This window comes from Acromyrmex echinatior, chromosome 4 (assembly GCF_024713525.1).
Source record: "Acromyrmex echinatior isolate Ae372 chromosome 4, ASM2471352v2, whole genome shotgun sequence".
Classification (NCBI taxonomy): Eukaryota; Metazoa; Arthropoda; class Insecta; order Hymenoptera; family Formicidae; genus Acromyrmex; species Acromyrmex echinatior.
The window spans coordinates 9,112,559-9,128,417 of NC_141855.1; the positions used below are offsets into that span (position 1 = coordinate 9,112,559).

Sequence of the window (15,859 nt, forward strand, 5' to 3'; positions counted from 1 at the left end):
AATGGAAAGTAACAATCATTTCTTCATTTATTTAAGTGATAACATTTTTTTTAAGTCTAGAAAACGATAACTGTTAATAATTATTGACAAATGCTTAATTGCTTTCAGAGGTAATTGACAAATAACAGTAGTTGTAAAAATATCAAACATTAATTAATTTTTTATCATGAAGAGTCTATCTTTTAAGTGAGACATCAGAGATTTACAAGGGAGTCTTATATATCAAATTCTGATTTTACTAAAACTTTATGTATATTATAGGTTACATAGAATTTTGAAAATATCAATAAATGTTTTAAGAGATGATTTTATTTATTTATTATCCACAATTTTATTCATAATATTTTCTAATTTCATCTCTTACGTTATTTATGCGTATACAAAGTTTTATTAAAATTAGAATTTGACACTTCGTAAGACTCCCTTTGTTAAAATAACAAAAATAAAAATAATCTAGACTATTGGGAGTCAGTGCGAAAGAAGGTACACAAAAAATTTTTTAATAAGTAAAATAATTATTTTATTTAATGTACAAATGTCTTCTTTATTTAAAAAATCTTGAGAATCTTGATCGGTCAAGGTAGAATCATTCACAGGTTGACCGATCGCGAAATCAACTATTGAATAAGAATATTCCTGAAGAAGACTCCAAAGAGAGTCAAAGCATTCTAAAGTTCTCAAGATTTTTTAAATGAAGTAACAATTTTACTTTAAAAAAAATGTTTGCGCATCTCCTTCCACGCTGACTCTCAGTAGCTTAGATTACTTTTGTTTTTATTATTTTAGAGAGAGAGAGAGAGAGAGAGAGAGAGAGAGAGAGAGAGAAAGTTTTTGGTAAACACATTTATTCCCTTGTTAAAGATAAAGCAACTTTCAAAACACTCTGTATAAATGAAATTATTCCAAACAAACGAGTGTAATCGATCCACTGAGAACAGAAGCGATCAGCGAAATACAGTTCCCAAGTAGCGCCGGGATTCTGCCTAATCGCGCGGCGTCGATTCTCAGGGGGCGCGATATAATTTCATAATCAGAAAACGAACGAGGTGGAAACGGTTTCTCCGATCGCACGTGAACGCAATGCCAAGTATGTAGATACGGGTGGGGATTATGTGTTAAGCAGATATATACGCGCCCCTGCGCGCAGGATATCGTAGGGGTCGTCGTGCGGTGCATGCAAGGATATTACAAAACAAGCAAAAAGAATTCGCGAATCTGGCGCTCGCACCTTCCGTGTGCTCCCTTCCTCCCTCCTCACGCCTTTTTCCATCCCCTACCCCCAAGGGTTGCATTATGACGGGATGCATAATGCAAGATGGGTATGCCGACGAGCTGTCTGTGCGTTATACATAGCAATGGCAGACGGACGCGATTCTGAAAAGGATTTTCCGAACAGGATATCCTTGCCACGGACCGCGTATATTTTCCATGACCGAGGTCGAGCGAACAGGTTGCCGCTTTTGTCGTCGATTTTCTGTGCGCCGCGCGATATCAGCCCACGGCTCTCCCGGATCGATGTGGACGTATGAAACGTTTCGCGTAGCTTGGAGTCGTGGATCGTGGAAACGCTGGAAAATCAGAGCTGAGGTTGTCTATTCTGGAACGAAAGATATGTAAGAAACGTGATATTGCGAATAGCAGATGTTACTTAGAAATTTAAAAACTTTAGAATAATTTTATTTGTTTTTTTTATATTAATTATTTCTATTCTATTTTATGCCCCGTTAAATTTCATTTATTATATTAATTTCCATTTCCAATCCCCCCACGTCGCGTAGCATTGACGAGCGATTATTATTTTATCGGAACAGGTGTGACATATTAAATACGGGTCATAATCAAACGGAACGACAGTTGCGAAAGCTTCTAAAGTTTTTTGCGATTATCGTAAAGGGAGAGCGGAACAAAACGCGGTGCAACGGAGGTATAACTCGACTCATCAACGTGGCTCTTTTTCACACACGTACTCATTTAACTATTCCGAAAACTAAGCCAATAACACACCCGGAGTTTTTCGTGATTCTCAAATTTCACCGCGGACTAACGCGAGGACTCGTCGAGAGGAATGTTACAGGAGAAATGCAATCCTGCAGTCCTCCATGTCTTGCGGTTTGTGTGCAGAGTGTCGTGTGGGCGAGAACGCGGATGCACCGACCATCTTGCTCGTCGCTCGAGCGCATACACACGTAGATACGCGCGCGTACACTCGCACAAGCACGTAAGCAATGCTCCGTTGTTTACACGCATTCCGTTCTCCATTGATCCTCTTTGCGCCAAATCGGGGATAGTTCGGTCTTGGCTGCCGGCACTTCTGGGATTGTTTATAAGACTTCCGGTGGCTGCCACGCTTTTCAAAGCTTCTCAGGACTCCTGTCCAGCTTCCATCCTCCATCGTCTTTCCCTATTTTGGTCTCGTTTGCTCTCATTTCTCTCTCTCTCTCTCTCTCTCTCTCTGTTTATCTATTTTCTCTTTCTATCCTAAAGATGGTTCTCTCTCTCTCTTTCTCTTTCTCTCTCTCTCTCTCTTTTGCTCTTTCTGTCTTTCTCAATTCTCTTCTCCATCTTTTCCGATCGTCTATCGACGGCAAGCCGATGCCAGACAACAAGGGAGATTGTATGTATTACCTCGCCTGTCTGTCGCACGCCTACCCCGCCATTTCCCGATCTACTTTCGAATCTTGCCACTAGCGATGCGATGTGACGCGACCCGGCTGTGCGCTCTCGCAATGCAATGCGATCAAATCGAAGCCCCGATATCCTGTCACGGGCTCACAGGTATGCACGCGTGTATAGACGTGTTCGTAGCACTCTAATATGTTCGTATACCGAAAGGAAATACGATTTATTTGATACATATTTGTATAATTCTTTAAAAATTTGACTAGAATGAAATAGAATAAATTTCGAAAAAACTAAGATTCAAATTTATCATTAAAAAAACGTTAAATAAATTTACGTGAACTGCGTAATTTATATATTGTGTGTGTGTGTGTGTGTGTGTGTGTGTGTGAATCAAGAAAAAATTCTTTGGATAAATCTTAAAATATTAATTTTTTATAGTTTTTTATATTACATCTTGTTTAATATTATAGATGAATGAATTATTGAAATCATAATGTGTGTTTAATAATAACGTGTATACATCATTTAACAATCGGGAGGGATACATATTTTAAGTCATTTACAGTAATGAAATTAAAAAGCTTTTAGCCAAACATTTTTTTCTCTCATTTTCTGCAGATCATAAAACATTGCAATGATAAGAAATGTCCTTATTCATGCAAATTGATAGTTTAAAATGCTCGAAGGGACTGAAGCCTTGTTGCGGGCCTAAACGCTTGATTTTAACTTATTGCCGTATTCAGGACACGGGCTTGTGGTGCTTGGCGTTGACAGAAGTTAATGGAATACCGCTACCAGGTATGAGGTAAACTTCTACGAGGTCAACCGTTCGTGTGAACTTGCGCAACATCCTCGTAGTGTATGCACTAACGTTGTCACAATACGGGTAAACTTGTAGTGGATAGTCGGGCATAGCCAAATACGAGACGCAATCAAACACTCCACTTTCGTTTATGTAATAAAGCTAGTTTCCGTATTGTGTGTACGTCACTTTTTCGCGTAAAAGATTCTTTAAATATGAAGAGTTAACCTTTTATTAACGACGCTTCCACAGAGACAGCTCAATAATGAATTCTTTAAAAATTAGCTTAAAAATTAGAAGCTTCTTCCCCTCAATGGAAGTTAGTTAATTTCAAATAGAGTACTTTAACAGAATTTTAGTAATACAGAGTTTCCGAGCTAATGTATTTAATGTCTGAAATTAAGAGACGACGAAAGGCAGTATTCCGTAGAATTTTTATTGCAGACACCTCCAGATTTGTCGGAAGTAGTTAACAGTTTTTACGTTCAAATTAAGATAACCTCGTAAATTCGGGTGAATAAATAATAATACGGCAGCGATTCATAAAAATATAAATGTTATAGCCTGAAAATAACGAAATCGTACATATATGAGAGAATATTATTGGCCTTCGGGTGCTTGCATCTTGCATACATCTCATTTAATCGCGCCTCATTTTTCGTAAAATCTTATATAATTCACAAGGATATAATTCACATTTAGATTTTGGTTCATGATTTTTTTATTCTAATGAATAACGAAAAGATGAAGTACAACTAATAAGAATTAAATTAGAAATACGAAAATATTTCATATTATTTTTAAATTTAAAATTTATTCTTTAATCTTCCAATTTTAAGCTTTCAACTCTTATTCTTTTTACTTCAAAGACTAACAATTAAAATTTTTGTTTTAATGTAAATTCACATATATATATTGTAAATTGTGGTTTTAACCGAATTTCAAGATTGACTGATTATTTTGATTTGAGAAATGAATTATTTTTACATATAAAGATTGTGGCAGATATAATTAATGTAATAAGGTTAGACGAGTTGAATCGAATAATTTATTCGCTTCGCAATTAAAAGCCGTTTTGTAATACGAAGTGGCTTTGAAGCAGCATAATGATTTTCAGGTAGACTTCTCTTCCTGAACCTCACACAAGCAGAGTAATTAAAGGAAGTGGTACTTTTCCGTTCTTTGAAATACGCAGCCGTAGTTTTTCAAAGGCCTTCGTCGTTTAGAAAGGATTAAATGCGTTAAACCTTGCTTTCTTTTGCTATTACATTTCCTCCTTAATGGCAATAAAAAAATTAGAAACTACAATTGTTCCAAAAACACACAAAAAATTTTTAAATTAGTTAAAAGAAATAAAAGTATAATATTTAAATGTACAGATACATACATTCTAAGGATTTTTTTTTCTCTATATAATTCTCTTTATTATATAAAATAGTGTTTAAAAATTCGACGGAACATTTTTTTCTCTCAAAAATATCTATATTTATGATGCAACAATTACAACATTTCGTTCAAAATGTAGTAAAAAATGTTTACATAAATAGAAAAAATAAAAAGTTTAAAAATAAAGGTATTTTAGTACCTAACCAAACACAGATAAAAATTATTTTTTAATTACATTGTTAATCAACGAGTTGATTGAAAGAATTATTAGTTCTATGTGATTAACTTATTACAGTCAGAAATACAAGCAAGTTTGGAGATTATAATGAAAACGAGAGAGAAGTGATGGAAAAAAGAAATCGGTTTAACGAACTAACACCTAACGAACGTATCTTTCTCCCACGCTGTCTCCTTCTGTTTCTGTCTTTCGCATTACTTTTTTTCCTGCAAGATCGAAAGCGATGCGCGCGGCGCATCTATCCTATATCGAGACTCAATTGGGTCTAGACCGCGGTTATCCGTTTATCGCTATATAACCACTGGAGAGTTGGCGAGGTAGATACATTCCCGCGAAAGGAGGCGAACGATTAATCACGTTTTACTCGGTTCCGAGTCAGACCAATTTGGCCGGAAAGGTCGTTGTTTGCCCGATAAGGAACGCCAGGGGATGGAAAAGCGATGCTGGCAGTGCCTTGTGGAACAATCGGTGAATCTCACCGTTGATCCGCTGTATAGACAAACAATCTTATCCGGTCACCGACGGATAAAACCTCCGTCGTTTTCTCCTTTTTTTTTCTTTTTTCTTTCTTTCACTCGGCTAGTAGCCGTTCACTCGATTCATCGAGTCAAATCTCCACCGGAGTCCACCCCGCCAATCTTGCGTCGGTCCCAGACACGTTTGGGTGGTGCATTTTTCATGATGCATCTGGAAACGCTCGACTTGTAGCGTCTTACTGGTTACCGGTGGATAAGGCACTCCGGTTTCTTTATAGCGTGGACGTGAGGTGGTATTCCTTGCGGTTGACAAAGATATCGTCTTACGACATTGCACGGTCAATTTGATAGTAATTTTCGACAATGCGCTTCAATTTTTCAACGTCTGTCTAAAGAGAAAAAGACGATATCTGTAAAGAGTGAGCTTGAATAGATAAAAAGATCTATTCTAGAAAAATATATAAAATAGAACTTTTTTTTGTGTAGACACCAAATGAAATTATTCATACAAAATTCACTTAAATAGACATAAATGGTTTATATCTATTTAAATTAATTTAAATAGATATAATTGGTTACAAATGTTCCCATGTACGAATTTATCTGAAGGTATAAGTCGCGCCGTTTAAAATAGCTAGGACTAGAAATAGACGCGTGTCTACAAATTTTTAAACGAAACTTCTTTATTTGATTAAAAAGTGCGCTACAAATATATACATCTTATATTCGTATCTAACGAGATTGAACGATACCGTCGAGACTCTACCTGTCTCTCTTGTTATCTCTCATTTCTCTCTTCTTTTCTCTCTCTTTCTCTCCATCCATCTATCTCTCTCTCTCTCTCTCTCTCTCTATCTATCTATATCTGTGAAGAGACCGGAGGCCCGCAAGCGGTAAATTAATTCGAACGACAAGCGCAGTCGGCGTTTCCACTCGCGCCGAATAAACATCAGGGCCAGAAGTTGACCAGACTGGAGCGATCCATGCCGCAGTACTGGAGGACGCGCCATATCTGCGATCTACGTGCCCATTTCCCGTGGCCCGTATAACGTATTTGGCACCGATCCTCCATTGCATCTGCATCGGACGTCGTCGGCGTTGCACAGGACGGATTATAGGACGTGTATCCCGTCGATCGCAAATTGCGCGACTCTATCTCCGCATCGACACGAGTCTATCCTCTTGATTTTTTTCTTCATATTATTGCAGAAAAATCGTTGACGTTTAATATCGAGGTAATGGCGATATCGATATTGTTGATATTAATATACGAAGAAAATATCCTTTACGTAAATTTGTCTTAAATTTATCGTATCTCAGCGAAGAGAAACGATTACGAAACATTTAGAGTGTTTTCATTTCAACTATTTATTTATTCTAATCTATAAATTATTTCTAAAACATAACACGCAAACTTTCAACGTGTGATGCCCGAATTATCCTCGCACAAAAATTCTATATTTTCAATTATTTAATTATTGACTTCCGCACATCCTTGTATCTCGAAAGTTTAATATAGAGTTAAGTGACATGGGAAGATTGCCGGAGGCCAACTATGTCCGTGGACTATAATCTAAACAAGCTATCATTAATTTCAGTATGTGTGGTGGATACTCTCTGTGCCAATAAACATCAGTGACAGCGACCAGGCTCGCGGCGTTTCTGACGCACTTTGGGTGCTGGCAACATTCGAGATATACCGTGCGTTTGTATGATATACGTAGTATATTTAGTATCATGGTATCTGCGCCAGATGTTGTCATCGCTCGGTTCGGACTTCGCAATGAACGTTCGTTTATTATTTCTCGACTAGCTCATGTTAATTGCGAATAAACTCGGACTTCAATTACTCACATTCGTGCAACTCGTGCACATTTTACTTGAATATGCTCTTTCAAGCGATTTACAGATCGTTTTCAGTTATTTCACGCGATGCATTTAGGATCAGTAATAAATAAGTGAAATTCGGCAGTGCCTGTTTTTTTTTATTTATGTTATAATTTAATTGATATTCTAATAGATTGAAAAAATATTTTTGTTTTATCAGAAAATACTTTACGAAAAAAATTGAATTAATAGAAAGGAATTTAAATATTAATTTTTATTATTAATTATTATACTATAAATGTATTATTATTATATACCGTATGCTCTCGTTTCTCGTCTCTCATGCTTAAAACATTAAAAGCAGCAATCATTATTCGAGCATTAAGTAAATTTTAAATGAATTAAATGAATTGTGTACACTGTTGTGTAACAAATATAAATCTCAATCTTTGTTTGATATTTAAGAATATGACACACGCTTATTCGTATAATGAATATTCAATAGATAATTTGTTTACATTATTATGATTTATGCAACTATTTTGAATTACTTTACGTAAGTTGCATTTTGTATCTTAATCATGTTTCAATTGTTGGATGCTCAATAGTTGGATAATCGATGCACAGTCTAGTATACGATACCTATTGGCAGAATTATACGTCAAGATCGAGTACGGCTGAGGTTAAATCGAATTTATTGCGTCGAGTCGATTGTTCGAGCAGCTAATCGGTACATCAATCACGAAAAAGGAAAGAGCAATTACTCGGCGGTGCACAAGCTATTAAGCTTTTATCACGATTCTTAAAGAGAACAGGTATTTATTTTAGAATATCTTTACCCAGAATCGAATCAGACACAAGTTTAATTATAATAAAAATATGAGCATATAAAGTAGTATAAAAACAAGTAAAAAATTAATTTTTAAAAATTGTTGAAAATGTTGGAAACTATTTTCAAATTAACTCGAGAAAACTTAATAATCTTTAAATACAACAAATAACTCAATTAACATACAATATTTTTTTACCAGATCTTTATATTAAATAAATATTTAAAAAAACATTTTTAAAAAATTGTGTGCTGATCGGTAGATGTAAAATTTCTTCCCCAAAAAACTTGTTTCTTTTTACACACAAAGAGTATTATATTATTTCTATTAATTATCTAAGAATCTTATTTGTTTATGTTATAAAAGAAGGATTATCAAGAAATTTGATAAACTTGACAACATATATTTAGGTGTCGTATGCCGAAATAGAATAGTCCCGTGTGTAATAAATCGTAACGCAGCAAGATGAAATATTTGCAAAAACGCAATCGCTTCCTCTCTATTTACTGCTATCGGATAAACATTCGGGCAAGAATCTGACAGCTCGACGGTGGATGGCGTCGCGCTTCCGCAGTGAAGTGGCACTCGAACTACACTTTATTTATTTTGCGGACTGCGTATATAGAACATCGTTGGCATCGTGCCCTCGTTGCATCTGCGTTATTGCTCGTTGTCGAGCACAACAGATTTCGTATTGGACACCTTTCGCAATGTATCGACTTCTGCGTCAATCGCAATAAGCGTATCCGATGTAATGGACCGGGAATGATATATGTAACAGAAGCTTGCTGCTCAAATCGTACACGTGCTTCAATTTACTTAGTTGCATCGAATACTCGATTAATGCGATTGACGAACGAAGAGATATTTCTTGTTAAAAGTTATTTCTATATATTTGGTTGCGGATAAATAATTTCGTTTCTTTACTTTAAAAGTAACACAATTAAAAGAATATGATTTTCGACTTATTACCACGGATTAGATGAAGATTATCCAATCATTAAAAGTAAATTAACTTAACTTCAAAACAGTTTGTTGATCAAATAGCACATGTATCGTTCTTAAGGTTTTCAAACAAAGATCATAATACCTTTTTCAAGAGTAATACATTTGAGTAATACATGAGTTATATTATTTTTCTAAGTAAAAAAAAAGGATTTCCTACACAGAACATTTAGAGTTAAAATAGTTTTGGTGATCGAAGTTTAAAGAAGAAATTGTTTCATATTGAATTGAATTATTTTAATTGATCAAGGTAAACTGTTGATGATATTTCGAGTTATGTCCTTTACTTTTGAGAAAGTATTCCAAATTCATTTTTTTATAATTTTATAGGATATCAAAATCATCAACTCAAAAAGGATGATTTTTTAAGGGCTGTAAAAATAACAAAAATGACATTTGTTTCCAAGAGTTCATTCCTAAGCGTATATTTTTTTTACCAATATTAATTCATTAGTCAATAATTTTCTGTTGAATTGAAAAATAGCTTTATCTCTTTTCTGAAAAACTTAAATTTTTTAATTGTGTACTTTTGAAATATGGAGACGCAATTTAAAATGTGAAGAATAAAAACACGTTTTTACACGACAATTACTTTTTCCAATTCTTTGAAAATATTATTTACGATTCTAAATTCAAAAGATAAAATCTTCCATGTAACATTTATAAAACATCTATAATACACATTGAATATCTTTCACTAATTTTGTTGTAATTTCATACATAAAGCAGTAACATAAATTTACAATTTGAAATGAGAGTGGAATGTCTTATATATTTTTAGAAGAAATTTCTGAACATTGTATTAATTTTTTCAAAAATTTCTTCAAATCATTTCGAAAGAATTGAGGAAGGGAGGGGAATCTAAGGTCACAGAATCGAAATCACTTACCGATTGGCACGTTGACAGCGATGAGAATGACAAGAGCGCGGTGGCAGAGCATTGTGCGCTGCGGTGAGAAAGAGAAGAGCCGAGGAATCGTCCGTCGTTGATGGCAGCCAGGCCTGCTCCCTTTATCTACTTAACCCCGTCATCTTCTACACGGACCTCCGTTTCCGATGCTCTGACACATAGCATGCCTGAAACAATCGCGTTGGTTCGATCATTTACTTGAGAGGGCAGTATTATCAGGCCCGTCACTGCCGCTCGCTGTAACGATCACCCACGCCGCTTTATCGTCCGTTTCCAGCGAGCGAACTTTCGGGGTCGCTCAACGTGTTCCAGCTTTGCATCTCAAGATCGAGCAGCAGCGTCGCGCTCGCGACCGGCCGAGCGTATCGTTTCGCTTGATGACGTTCATCGATCGTATCTTGGCCAACTTTGTTAAGAGCGGAGCAATGTTAATTTCGATGTTTGCGATGAATAAGAAACTACTTTGACATTTTCGACGCCGGGTGTCTACGTTTGATGCACGATTATTAATGCAATTGCGATCTGTCTTTCTTCCTTCCAGATATCAAAAGATATTATCGTATTATTTAATCAAGATGTAATAAAAAATTATGTCTCTAGAAGATTCGGAATTAAACGTATGTATTAGAATAATGAATTAGAATAATTAAGTTGACAATTTATTTTCACTGATTGAATTTGCAACTTGTGTGTGACCAGTGTATATCTTTCAACTGTTTGAATAGAGATTTTGAATAATTTGTTGCCGTAAGCGAATTAAACTAACATAAATTAAGTAATTAGCATTAATTAAATTAATATTTTTAGTTTTTGTTTTAAATTATAACAGATGAACCAAGAGAAACATACATTTTCATAAAAGATCCCATACTAATTATATGGAAGTCCTGTAACGAATTAATTTTGACATATGTTGTAGCTTATAATGTAGTAATAAACAATGTCATATAAACATGGCTCAAATAATAATATATAATCATTTTTTAAATTATAGTGTACCAAAGCACTGTAAGCAAGTTTCACATTTTTGTTACACTGTAACTGAAAAACTGTCTATTTGAGCCTTGTATAACATATTTTGTTCATCACAAAGCTACAACATGTGAAAACTCATTTCATCAGGACTCAGTTTTCTATGTAATTAGTACGAGGTTCTTTAGATATGTATTATTATATATCAATTTTGAAGAAAATCATCAAACTTCCTTTGAGAAACATAAACGATGCACTTTTACATTAAATGAAGCTTGACTGAATTTTTTCAATATTTTTATAAACTATATTATTACGGTACTATTTACAATCCGCATTTACAAATTAATAAATGTCGCGATAAATTTAATTACATCGCTGTTACAATTTTGACGAGCGCGCTGTCAGTTAAAATAAGTTATTTCCGCGAATTTATAAATTATCACAGGCGTCGACAGAATTTACGGGAACGAAAACGGGTGGAATGCAAATAGCGCGTTTGTCACGTTTATGTAAGTACGTGTCACGTATATATTCGGCGATAAATTGCTCCTAAATGCATTTCCGCTTTAGACGATTTCTGTCGCCGTGGGAGAAATTAATCACGCGTGTTCACCGTCCGTTATTTTATGACTTACGCATACCGTGGGCGATATACTGATGTTACAGTACTCGTGAAGTAACCGATTTTATTATTATAAAATCCACGTGTCATATGTTCCACGTAATACGTACGATACAACACTACGATTCACTTCCGCTTATTATGCACATGGCCGTTAAGCGGCGATAAACCGTTAGTAATGTTATTCAAGTTCCGCCCGAAAATTCATTCTTCGATCGTCATGAAATAATCAGAGCGCAGTCCATTGTTTCGATCGATTTATAATCATATATTAATAACTTGATTAAGATCGCAATCAAATACAAATGCCAGCAACGTCACTTTCAATTTATAGGTATCTATGAAAGTTTAATAATCAATTTTACGATCTTTGCTAGAGAAATAATGTTTTATGCAATAATTTTGCTTTGATCGTTCAATGTTAATAAACCAAACATTCGTTGCCAAAAATTTATACGAGTTGTGAAAATACCATGAAATATTTTATAACTACGAAAATGTAGCAATTTTATATTTTGGTTTCTATAGAGAGAAAGAATCATTGACCTCTCTTTTTTTCTCCATTAACAAATATTATCAATTACACTTTTACGCGTGTGGATATTTTGCTGCACCTCTCAATGCGTAACCCTATTTTATAACCCTCTGCTTCCGTTGATCGTCATCCATTTAACGCGTATTAATCGAACTGTGACATCCGAGTGTCGTTCCATCGTCGTCCGTTTGTTTCCGTTTCATCAGCGCGCGAAGAATAATACGTTAACAATGAACGAGCTTGCAACTCGATTATCGACGCTTGCAAGTTTAAAGCAAACAAGATCTAGAGAAAGGGACGTCGACAAGCCGACGACGAGACAGGACGACGAGGTAAAATGCGAAACACGGAACTGGCAATGCTGCAGTTCGTTATTGGCGACGTGAAGCCAATCCATACCAACCTCGAAGCGCAGAGCCGACAACGAATTGTTCGGATCTCTTGCACATAAATGAACGCACAAAAAGTGACCATGGGGGTAACAGTAATTTGTATTTCGCGTTTATATATCGTACCTACGCGCGTTATCTCTCGATGGTCCTGATCTGCAACCCGCCTGACCTCATTCGCGACTAATAAAACAGAGTGATAATATATTGCCACTTCTGCGAATCATCAATAAACATATGATGTTAATTTCGTTGTTTGTCAATGGTTTATATTCCACTTTGCGAAAGATGTTCTTATAGAGAAATAAAATAAAAATCAATCAAGAATCAATTAATTAAAAAAGGCAATATGCGGCGCTTCGAAGTTAGATTTAAAGATAGCATTTTGGTGCTTAATAATATTTCTATATGAATATTTAAATATATTTCTTACATCAAATTGCATGCTAAATACAATCGATGTTAAAAACGTAATCCTGAATTAAAGCTGGAAATAGTAATATTATAAATTGAATATTAATCGTCAATTTATAATAATGAATATCTAACAAATATCTTAAAACAATGAAAAAACTTATTATAATTTGAAGTACTGAAAACTATATTTAAATATAGATATATATATTTATTAGGTGTTGGAATTAATTCGTAGCGTTTTACAAGTGATGGGAAGTACTTTCATTAATGTATTTTTTAATGCTCATGTGAAATAAATAACATTCTTTCATTAAAAAACGCTACGAATTAATTCCAACACCTAATATAATATAGAAATATCATTAAGTACTAACAATAAGATTTAGTCGATAGATATTAGACTCGACTGCATATTGACACTTTTTTTACTTAAGATTTATTTATTTGTATAAATAAATCTTTAGTTTAACTTATTATTGTTAAAAACCAAGAATTAGATGACGATTAAGTCTTTTACAATATAATTCTATATTTTACTGATATTTTTATCTTTTTGTAATTGGGAATATAAGACATGTTTTAAAAGGGACTAAAAGAGAAGGATGTAATGCCGATAAACAGTGCTTACGGATGTTACGTGCATAGATAATATGATAAGCAAAGGGTGGTTTGTGATAAAGTTGGCGTGTGAGATAATGTGGCCGAGATAATTATTTTTCCACTACGACTGTTGGTAAATCTTATTTCCTTTCTGTGATTAATTAGCGAGCCTAGACGGGAATGATAATGGATGCGAGATAGATACCAGCTCGAGTCTAAGAGAGGATGAAAAACAGTTCAGTCTGAATAAATGTCGGACGTGCCATCTTGATGCGCATGAATGACGAGCGAGCTGATATATGCAGATCGCGCTTCCGAGAAATTCTAATTATCTAAATTTTATTACATATTGCATAATTTCTTTACATCCATATTATTTCCTAATTCTGTTTTTTGAGAAAAAAATATTCGCTTGATATCTTTTCTCCAAAAGCGTTGAATCTTGTAGAATTATAAATTTTTTTAATCTGAGAGGAGTTTTCAGGAATTTTTTTCATCCCTCTAATGAATTCTTTCTTTAATCTTGAATGTAACAGCGATTTTTTAAAAATATATATGCATTTCTCGATTTTCAAATTAAAAATATTTTATCTCATTTATTCATTTTTGTTAAATAAATTATACAAAAATGATTGAATTTCAGAATATTGATTTGCAATTTTTTCTCCAAAAATAAAACAGCCTCTCTCTCTCTGTCTCTCAGTTTTTAAATATAAATCTATGGAAATTTTAGTATTTTTTTCCGAATAATAATTACTTAGATGCTTATTTTCATCCGTCGCATATCAATATCGTCGCTATATATATATATATATATATATATATGTATATATTAGGTGTTGGAATTAATTCGTAGCGTTTTTTAATGAAAGAATGTTATTTATTTCACATGAGCATTAAAAAATACATTAATGAAAGTACTTCCCATCACTTGTAAAACGCTACGAATTAATTCCAACACCTAATAATATATATACGTTACTCAGAAACTCCTTAGCACCGCAACCGAATGGCAGGACATTAATCCGCCAATCTTCCGTAACACGATGAGGAGTTCACTAAGATGGCATGAAACCAAGCTAATATATGAATGAGGAAAACGATTAAATTCGAAACTAGCTATTTCTCTTAGACTTGGTATCCCCGAGAGCTCTAACGCTCTCTGCAAAGTTCAGTTTCGCTCGCAACAGAAGCGTCGAGAGAGGCCCACCTATGTACAGGATACGGAATATGTAAGACACGCGCGCACACGCGGGAACCATCCTCGGTGTAGCACGGCGTGTAGGTCGGCAAATTCGTGAATATTCAGTAATTCTGTCCGACCTTCCCCGGGGCGAGTTTACGGTCCTCGGTCTCGCTTTTACGAGTTCGTCAGGAAGAAACGACTTCGCGCCGAATCGACGAGACGTCCTTTCCTCGTATCGTCACTGACGCACTCGGGGACGTTTTCTCTCTATTGTGAAAAGTATCCGACAAAAAGTTCGGGAATAAGAGGAATTCATTTAGAATTTCATTTTAACAAACTACATATAAGTATAGTCAAGGAGTTGCATCATGGAATGCAAGCCTTGGAAAGGTCAGATCAAGATATAGGATGACGTAAGTTGGTACGCGTCAGTAATTGTGGCTATCGTTATTTAATTTTGTTCTCTTTTTTCGTTATCTCAATTCGACGAGGATTACCCGATCGATTATCCAATCTAATATTTTATACGTATCAACAAAGTGTTATTCAGTAACAACGGTAAAAACGTTTTTATTCGAATTAATAAAAGAAACATTTTACAATCCCAGATCACGAAGCTATAAAATGTATCGATCTGTGTTTAAGGATAGATATCAATCCTTCACGCTCATGCGAGGTCGTGCATAAAATTAAATGACGTCATTTAGTACATATTTATCATTTATTATTTAGGACGTTTTTAGTTTTAATATCCTAAATTCCACAAAAAACCAAACATATGTGTTATGTATTATCTTAAATTATACGTTCCATTCACGGGAAACAATATTTTGCTGCTTCAGCTAGAATTATAACTGCTTTTTGTATACGCATAGAATTTATAGCACAAATATAAATTCTATCCGTTATCTATATGATTAGATACAATACATTCGCAGTACTTACTACAAATTTATCTATTTCAGCTTTTTTTTTGTACTTAGATAATTTTCGCCATAACTGCAAGATCACTTTTTTGAGTGTACCTGCGTATATCAGA

General features: G+C 34.6%; 2 protein-coding genes across 5 annotated transcripts in view; one reads left to right on the forward strand and one right to left on the reverse strand.

Moving 5' to 3' along the window:
• LOC105152413 (uncharacterized) overlaps positions 1–15,859 on the forward strand; it is a 260,147-nt gene that overhangs the window by 119,131 nt on the left and 125,157 nt on the right. The gene's annotated exons all lie outside the window — the stretch shown is intronic.
• The window catches only part of LOC105152414 (lachesin), a 141,290-nt gene that overhangs the window by 62,318 nt on the left and 63,113 nt on the right, over positions 1–15,859 (reverse strand). The window contains exon 2 of the mRNA XM_011066695.2: positions 10,076–10,263. Coding sequence (XP_011064997.1) covers positions 10,076–10,127 — 52 coding nt within the window. The 5' untranslated portion in view covers positions 10,128–10,263. The remainder of the gene's footprint in view (positions 1–10,075; positions 10,264–15,859) is intronic.